This window comes from Otolemur garnettii, unplaced genomic scaffold, assembly GCF_000181295.1.
Source record: "Otolemur garnettii isolate 467f Iridium unplaced genomic scaffold, OtoGar3 scaffold00019, whole genome shotgun sequence".
Taxonomy (NCBI): domain Eukaryota; kingdom Metazoa; phylum Chordata; class Mammalia; order Primates; family Galagidae; genus Otolemur; species Otolemur garnettii.
Genome location: NW_003852414.1, coordinates 15,329,969 through 15,339,285, shown reverse-complemented (window position 1 = coordinate 15,339,285; position 9,317 = coordinate 15,329,969). Strand labels below are relative to the sequence as shown.

General features: G+C 37.9%; 1 protein-coding gene across 6 annotated transcripts in view; it reads left to right on the top strand.

The window, feature by feature from the left end:
• SLC39A12 (solute carrier family 39 member 12) overlaps positions 1–7,784 on the top strand; it is a 60,839-nt gene extending 53,055 nt beyond the window's left edge. For all 6 annotated transcript variants that reach the window (XM_023511424.1, XM_023511427.1, XM_023511426.1 and 3 more), the window contains one exon: positions 7,191–7,784. In XM_023511424.1, coding sequence (XP_023367192.1) covers positions 7,191–7,319 — 129 coding nt within the window. In that variant the 3' untranslated portion in view covers positions 7,320–7,784. The remainder of the gene's footprint in view (positions 1–7,190) is intronic.
• Positions 7,785–9,317: the final 1,533 nt, after the last annotated feature.

The window sequence follows — 9,317 nt, the reverse complement described above, 5'->3', positions numbered from 1 at the left end:
GTTGTTTTGGCGGGTCCGGGCTGGGGATTCGAACCTGCCACCTTAGGTGTACGTGGCTGGCGCCTTAGCCAGTTGAGCTATAGGCGCTCAGCCTGCTCTTCCTTTCTTTATGTAAATCTACATTTCTCACCTGTGTCTTTTTCCTTCTCTCTGAATTTTGTCACATTTCTCGTAACTCATGTCTACTGGCAGCAAACAAATCTCCATTTCTGTCTTCTGAGAAAGTCTTCATGTCTTCTTCCCTTTTGAAGTATCATCATGCAAGGTACAGAATTCCAAGTCCGTTTTTTCCCTTAACACTTTAAATATTTTATTCCATCATCTTCTCATTTTCATGGTTTCTGAGAAATCAGGTGATTCTTGTCTTTAAAGGTAAAGAGTTTTTTCCTGTGATTTTTCAAGATTTTCTGAAGTTTGAGTATGATGTGCCTATGGGTAGCTGTTGTGGGCATTTATCTTGCTTGGTGGTCTTGTAGCTTCCTAGATCTGTGATTTGGTCTCTGCTGTTAGTTTGGAGAAATCCTCAGTGTGTTCTCAAATGTTGCTTCTGTTCCTTTCCTTCTTTCCTTCTCCTCCTCCTGGTATGTTAGGACTTTGCAGTTGTCCCACAGTTCTTGGATATTCTGTTCTGTTTGAAAATGGTTACTTTCACCCACCTCCTGCTGGATGCCTAAGATTTTTCTCCAATCTTCACTGTGCAGAGGAGCTCCTAGAGGTAAAACTCACAAAAGCTAGGGGCCCTGGTGACTGGGTCCCCTGAAATTTTTAACTCTTAGAGTTGTCCATACTGAGCCTCCAGCAATTCATCCATTCTCCTCCAATTTTTCTACCTGTGCACTGGTTCAGTGTGTTCTAGAAAGTTGTGATTCTCTAAATCCACCTGCTATCTCTTCAATTTCTAAGGCAGTGGGGTGTGCTGTGACCCCCCTTCTCTGATATATCTGTTAAGAAAAGAATTGATGATACTGCAGTTGGTCTGCTTTTTACTTGTGAGGACAGACTGGTGACTTCTAAGCTTCTTATAGTATGTTGGACCAGAAACCAGGAGTCCCAGATAATCAACATGTATAGTTTGCAGGTACAAACCGGTAACTGTGGATTTGCAAGCCAAATGGTGACTTGTACCAACAAATTTCTATTTGATTCTTAGATGTCCTTCTGCAAGAACAAACTAAGCCATTGACAGTTTGTGATGGAGCTAGAGCAGCCCACAGAATGTGTGCCCCTCCAGGAATGAAGCATAATTAGGATGTCCTCCAAAATAAGTTTCTGAGTTTTCTTCTTCGTCATTTTTCTTAGGAACAAACGTGGTTTTACTTAACAAATATAAATGTATACCTGCCCCAAACTGCACTGTGAGTTTTAGAACTTCTCTTTGAAAGAATTTTATAATCCATCAGTTGTTAAGCAAGCTTATGAATGGAGAAGCAAATCATTTCCAAATGCTGATGATGCCAACAGCTAAGCATTCCTGGGAGAGACAAATATTTGAAATACAAATACACTTTACCTTCATAAATGATATCAGCAAATGTCTATAATAAATGAATATTGAATTTGTGCATTTGGATCGTGAATTTTTAAAAGAAAGCTCTTTGACATGTTTACCTCTCTTAGAAACATTGAAAGCTGATCTTTTTTCTATAACATACATACTTACGAATTACAAATAAAGATAAATGTTGAAACAGTCAATAATGAATCTGAAAGTCACCAACAGTAAACCACTTTCAAATTACAGATGGAAGGGGTCAGAGAAGGCTTTGCTTGTCACAAGAGTCTGATGTTCAGATGTCCAGGAAAGAAGGACAAAGTACCAGTTCCAGAGAATTCTGATACACACAGCTCATCCTTGGCAGGTCCCCTCCTAGTATATAAGGATCACATAGTAACATGTTGGTGTCTGTCTACTCTGGTTTCTGCGGTGTTCCCTTAATTTTCTCCATGAACATTCATTTTAAACCTTTACGATTATGGGGACCGACTCCAATTTAAAATCTTTACTTAATATCACCTTCTAAAACATTCATAAATCCTATTTAGAAGTTAACCCTCACAGCTGTTAATAGAACTCAGTGAATAGAACTTACTGGGACTATAATCTGTGGATAAGTCACACTCAGTAACTAGAGTCTGGTCTGTTTTGAGGAATTTCCTATCAGTGCCTTGATTTTAAATTGAAAAAAAAAAATTAGTCATGGCAGATGAAAGGGCAGCATTTTAGGTAAAGTTATTTTTTTTCCCCCAGAAAACTGCAACTATTTTACGATCATCCACTGCCTTGAGTTGGGAAACTTGCTAAACATGGTGATAAAAAAGGAAGTTACTTTTCTACTTCAAGGTTTCCAAATTTTGTGGCAGAAATCTAAAGAACATTTCTCTTAACGCTACCTCTGGGCAAATCTCTTTTGCTCAAAGTTTTTTCTCTTTTCTCTGTCTCTGCTTCAGCATTAATATACTCTATCCATCATTTCAGCTCCTCTAGTCTTAGGCCATAAATCAAGATCTGTAAAACTGTTCAATAACAGAATTTAACGGCCCTGGAGGAAAAGAGGATTTTTTTTTTCCTCTCTTGAAATGCAAGGGGGAAACTGGCATCAGTTAAACCCTTAACAAGACTTTAATATCCCCGACGAGATAAAAGGAAAGATATATGCTTAGAAATTAATTCATATGGACTTTTACATTCCTTCAGAATTTACTGATTGAAATGATAGGAACATATATGGATAGTTGGAGAGAAGATGAGACGCTATCATCAGATATGGTTTGAGCTTAATATTTATATCTTTTAGAAAGACTTTCTGTAGCACTTGGGTATTTTTTGGTGTATCCTTGAGATATGGTTCCTCTGTTCACCCATAATCCTGCTAAAAAGTACCAAGTATTGTCTCAAAAGTATGTTTAGTTGGGTTTTCTTACCAAGTCGATTTACATGTGGATCTGGGAAGTTCAGATAGGCAACTCAGACTACAAACTTCCATTTGGGGATGAAAATCTTCTTGAACTTTTTTGAAATATTGGTTTGCATTGATCGTACATATCCATCGCCTTATAAAGTTAGTTTTTACAGCGTTTTTTCAGACGCATGTTGTCTGCTTTGCCATGATCTTTTATGACAAAGGCAGTGTGATGTCTATATACTGTATTACATAGTTCATCATAGTTTTATCACCTGACAATTTTATGGCTCATTGAAAATTTTTAGTGAGGCTCTTTGGCTCATGCCTGTAATCCTAGCACTCGGGGAGGCCACAGCAAGTGAATTGCTTGAGCTCAGGAGTTTAATATCAGTCTGATCAAGAATGAGACCCCATCTCTACTAAATTTAGAAAAACTAGCCAGGCGTGGTGGTGGGTGTCTGTAGTCCCAGCTACTCAGGAGGCTGAGGCAGGAGGATCGTTTGAACCCAAGAGTTTGAGTTTGCTGTGAGCTCTGTTGACACCATGGCACTCTGACCACAAAGACAGAGTAAAAATTCTATCTCAAAAAAAGAAAAAAAACCTTTAGCATCAGCATTTTCCTTTTCCTTTTTTTTTTTTTTTTTTTTTTTGAGACAGTCTCCATCTATCACAGCTCACAGTGATGTCACAGCTCACACCAACCTCAAACTCCTGGGCTCTAGTGATCCTCCTGCTTCAGCCTCCCAAGTAACTGGGACTACAAGTACCTGGCTATTTTTTTTTCTATTTAATAGTGACACAGGGGTCTCACTCTTGTTCAGGCTGGTCTTGAACTCCTGAGCTTTAGCGATCCACCCATCACAGGGCATTTTCCTTTTTTTTTCTCCTAATTAAATAAAAGATCTTGGTCATAATAGGCAAGGATGGATTTCAGATAGAGAGCTACCTGCTTTCTTATCCTTGCTCTGACATCGCACCTATGTGACCGTGGGTGAGCCATTATCCTCCCTGAGCCAAAGTTTCCTCATAACTAAAAGGAATTAGTCATTTTATTGCTTACAGGATTATGAGGAGTAAAAGGAGGGAAACATATAAGAAACGGCACGATAAATGAATGCAAATGAAAAGCATATAATTAAAGTGATGCCTACGTCTTTGTAGCCAAAGACCTGGAGAGACAGATCCTCTGCTGGAGGACACAGCCTAATGGATGGCGAGTCATAGTAGAGCAAATTCTTTGAATAATAACAAAATAAAAGCTGCAGCCTGCTGGATACCACTACCAAAGGCATTGCATTCCATATGAATTTTGCTTTTGGAGTTGCAAAACACTCCTGGTGATTTCTTGTGGGTGATACCATCTATATTCGGGAATAAGGGGTTTTTGATTTTCAACCTAGGAGTAAAGTCATGGGCCCTTAGAAACAGGTATCTCCAGTTCTGTGTGTGTTAGACACTCTGAACAAGCCATGGGTCTATAAGCTCAGGCTAGTGAGAAAAATTACAGATGGGACAATTGTTTTTAAAACTTAGGGCATTTTTGGATTTAGTAAGAACAGAAATATACTAAAGTGCTATAATTTAGTGCTGTAATTCTCAAGACACTAACTCTAGCTCTGTGTTTTTGTATCTAAAATGTTTTGGGTATTAAATCTACCTTAGTCAAGGATCTGCTCTCCCCAACCAACGGCCATGAATGGAAGTTCAAGGCAAAGATGGAAATTCGCAAATGAGCTTTCTAAAATGTAGGTTCCTTAAGCCATCAAGGACTTGAAAATTCGTTGCACGTTCTACCTCTTGAATCAGAAGCACGTTCACCTCCATGCTTCTAATTCTTGTTGGAAATATTTTTGCTTCACAATAATTGACTCAAAACAGGCATGCTGGTTCAGTAAATGACCCATAGTTTATAAGCCTTTGCCAAGAAAATCTTTCTAGAAATTACTTCTTTGTGTTTTATCAAAGATAAACCACAGCTGGGCAGCAGGAGGAACAGCAGAGATAGGACATGCTGTTAATTCAGCCACATCTCATAATTGGTCTTTTTTTCTTTTTTTTCTTTCTCTTTTCTTTTCTTTTTTTTTTGAGATAGAGTATTACTTTGTGGTGTTCTGTGGTGTCGTAGCTCACAGCAACCTCAAACTCTTGGGCTCAAGTGATTCTCTTGCCTCAGGCTCCCGAGTAGCTGGGACTATAGATGCTTTCCACAGTGCCTGGGTAGTTTTAGAGATGGGATCTGGCTCTGGCTTAGGCTGGTTTTGACCTCCTGAGCTTAAGCAATCCATCCACCTTGGCCTCCCAGAGTGCTAGGATTACAGGTGTGAGCCACCACATCCAGCCTTGTAATTGGGAATTAACTATCTTGTTCAAAAGATGAGAAGAGGGAACTATAATAAGGAGAATGCCTTATCCGGTATTTGGAAATATGTAATCAAAGTTTGAATGTGTAAATGACCACAGATAGTATAACTGGGTCTCACAGATACAGTCTGAGGTATAGCTTACCAGGACAAAAGAAAGTGGTTGCCTATGCTTCCTGGCCTTGAAGTAAACTATTAAAAATTGGTGAAAACTACTGAGAATCAAAGGTATTGGGAAACTCCAATGCATTTATCTTTCATGCAAGAGTACCATCACATGCAAGGTTTTTGAGACACAGCAAGCTAGCATGCTACCAGGTCTGCTGTGGACATTGGCATTAGATACCAAAATAGTCTTATTAATAGAATGATAGATGTTCATTCACTTACTAGGAAGAAATGGGAGAAAGTTTATCATAAACCCATCGTTAATCATCCAATCAACTTACTCTAATTACATCTCATTTAAACATTAAACATAATGAAATATATATAATATATAAAATATAAAATCAAATGTTTCAACTTCTTTTTGTTAAGTCTCTTTATTACATAGTTAGAAACTGAATTATGTTTATCTACATTCTATAGGTTTTTTCCCAAATGTCATTTTAAATGTATAGTAATTGATAACTCATACGGAATTTCTCTAAAGGAACAAATTTAAAACATGGCTCACAAAATACCAAAAGGGCATGGGATTTGTTTAAAACCACCCATCAGGAGAACAGTTCTGGGTTCCACCTTGGTCTGTCAGTTCACTGCTTCATGCCGGGTGTGAGAGACTAGGTCACAGTAATCCAAATCCTCACCCCATTGAACTTCACTAATTAAAGGAGGAAATACCCATCTCAAGCACACCCAAACTGAACGTTTAGGATGCTTCTTTACAGACCATTAAAAATGTGTCAACCTGCTTTCCATTGCCATAAATCTAAAGCCCTCAAGTGTTTTATGTGTTTGATTTTATACTTGACAGTTAAAATAATCTAGTAGCTCTCCATTGAGGTGATTTTTATCCCCTAGGCAACATTTGCCCCTATAATGTCTGAGGGCATTTTTGGTTATCATGAATAAGTGCAGAGGCACACCAGGATCTAGGAGAAGCCCAGGGATTCTGCTAAACCACCTATAGTGGACAGAAGAGGCCCCACAACAAAGAACTATCTGATCCAAAATGTTGCTAATGCCAAGAGGAAGTTAAATTATCAATTCATGTTGACCTAAGTCTGTGCTTTAGTAGAAACAATAATATTATGGAAGGGGTATACTCATTCTCAGCATCTCAGGGTTCAAAATAATAGCCAAAAAGATGCTTGGGTGACATCTCCCTCTGTATAGTGTTACGGCACTTCATGAATGTTTCTCTGAAAATAAATGTAGCCATAGCACATGATACTCCATATTCTGAAGATCAGGAAGAGGTTGGTCATCCATCCATCTCAATGGTTCTCAACCTTCCTAATGCTGCGGCCCTTTAATATAGTCCCTGTGGGTTGTGACCCATAGGTTGAGAACTGCTGATCTATCTAAATATGCTTGGTTAGGTCTATATATCCATATGCTTTACACTAACATAGGCATTTACCAGTTTTGTAAACCCAATTAATTATACAGTCAAAAATAACACTTTTTATGTATTATCCATTTTCTGATAATAAAAGTTTAAGAGTTGGATTTGATTTTGGTTGATAACTATGTCATTCTAAGACTTTTGCCAATATTGGGATCCTTATAACCACAATCAAACGGCCCAATTTAGCTTACGTTTCAAAATTGTGGTAGACTAAGTATTAAGCATTTAGTAACTGGGAATTCTAAAGGTTATTAAGTTCTGAATAACAGAGTCTCTCATGTTTTCCCACCGAGCTTTTCCCAGCAGTTGAATATATCTGGATCTTATTCTGGTTTTTTATTCTTTTTTTAGCTTCCTGAAATGACTCATGTTCAGACACAACGACCCTGGATGATGTTTCTCCTGCAGAACTTCGGACTGACCCTAGGTTGGCTTTCTCTCCTACTCTTGGCTATATATGAACAAAATATTAAAATATAAGTTAGCATCCTCAAAATCCTTCAGAGATCATTTTATACGGCCTTACTTTGTTTCCTCTGTTGTCATCTCTAATGATTTCTCAGTGAAGTATTTTTTTCCCCTTGATGAAGTGTGTGTCTTTTAGTTCCTTAGCGTATTAATTTTATAATGTGATTTTGGTTTTGGAGATATTAAAAAAAGGCCAAGCTGTCCTTAATTGAAATTTTGGTTGTAGTTGCCAACATCGTGATAAAAATCATTCTTTTTAGAAAGGAATGAGTAAGTTCTCAATTCATTCTAGTAAACCTTAAAAGAAAATATCGTGTGCCAGAGAATGTTTATAGCATTTGAAGTGGACAGATGCGGACTGGGACAAAATCAACCGCAACTTCTTTGAGGTCAACTTATTTTTTTTTTTCCTGTGAGATTATAAACTATAAGCAAACTAAGTGACCAAAAATGTAATAAAGTCTAATTTTAACGTGATGGGTTGTGTTAGCTTCTGTTGCTCATTGTTCACGGACTCCACAGTACTCATGAATTAGCAATCTTATTCTAAAGGATAATAGCTCAGTATTTTTCTATATAAGTCACCCAGTGAAATCTGTTCCGGGCAAGTGGGACTGGAAACAAAAGCTGAAGTTCAAAATGTTTTAGAATAATAAAGCTTGAGTCAGGCAGTAGATTAATGCCTAAACTCTCACAGATTTAACAGTGCATTTTATGGTAATAATCTCAGTGACAAGTCAGATATAGTTTTATTAATATATTCTTCCTGAGGAAATGTAAGATTTCCTCAGAAATTAGAATTGCAAGCAGGATGTTTGGGTAGATAAGTTCATGAAATCAACTAGCAACATCATTGATAACTAGCAAGCTTATTAAAACAGAAAATAACCCTGGCTTTAGTCTTGTTTTTTTTTTTTTTTTTCTTTTCTTAGAAAGTAGATGTCTACTATTTATCCTATTTGTTTAATGACATGTCTTTACCAGGGAAAAAGCCCATTTTTCTGCCAACATGACTCATAGCACTACATCAAATACATCTCTCCTTTTCTTCCTCTCTAATAGGTAGATATTCTTGGCTGTACCCCACTCAAACACAATCTTTTCTCATCTCCCTTTCTTTGATTTCAAAATAAAGTGAGTTTTTTCTCCAGTTGTCTTTAGAGATTGGTTTAAAGGTACGTCTTGTATAGTATAATAGCTTTAAGATGCTGACACACGATGGGATCGTTTGGAAGATTGGTATCTGGAAAATGCAGATTGCTGGGCTCCATCCTTAGAGTTTCTGATTCTGTAAATCTGGAGGGAGGCCTGAGACCTTGATTTTGAACCACCTCCAGGTGGCTCTGATCATACAGCATGGGACACCACTCTGAGCTCTGCTCTGAGTGATAGAAGTCAGGCAGATTTGACTTCAAGACAGAGCAAGTGCACAACTCTGTTACCCAAGAGCTGTTCAAAAATGTCTACAAACTTCACTAGATGAGAGTTTCTGGGTGGAAACTTCCTTCTCTTTGTTCTCTTGCTTTCGAGCCTCAGATCAGTCCCAGAAGTTACTGGATGAAGAGTCCACAAATAGGGCTTTCATTCCTATTTTCTCAGAAAGCTATGCAGATTTGACACAGAGAACTTTGTCCTATTTTTTGTTAGGGAATAAATTTTAGCTGAACAAAAATCCCTTTGTACAGGTCAACAAGATGTGGAGGTCACACACAAGGAGTATTTGGTGTCGTCTGTGTTTGGGATTTTGGTGACCAGATTCTGTTTTTGACGTTAAGCCTTAATTTATGCCAATTTAATTAGAAAAGCCCTGATGGATGACTTTGTTCCAAGTTCAAGTTTAGAGTTGTTTGGGGCTGGGTAAATTAAAAATTTTGGTGTAAGTTTCTCACTCAATAACCTTCAAGATAGAATGAGTTGAATTTGACCTTCTGGTAGAGGTTGGAAGTAGAAGGCAGACAGGCTGGAAGGGAGATGGCCATCAGAAGGATTAAAGCAGTGGTTCTCAACCTT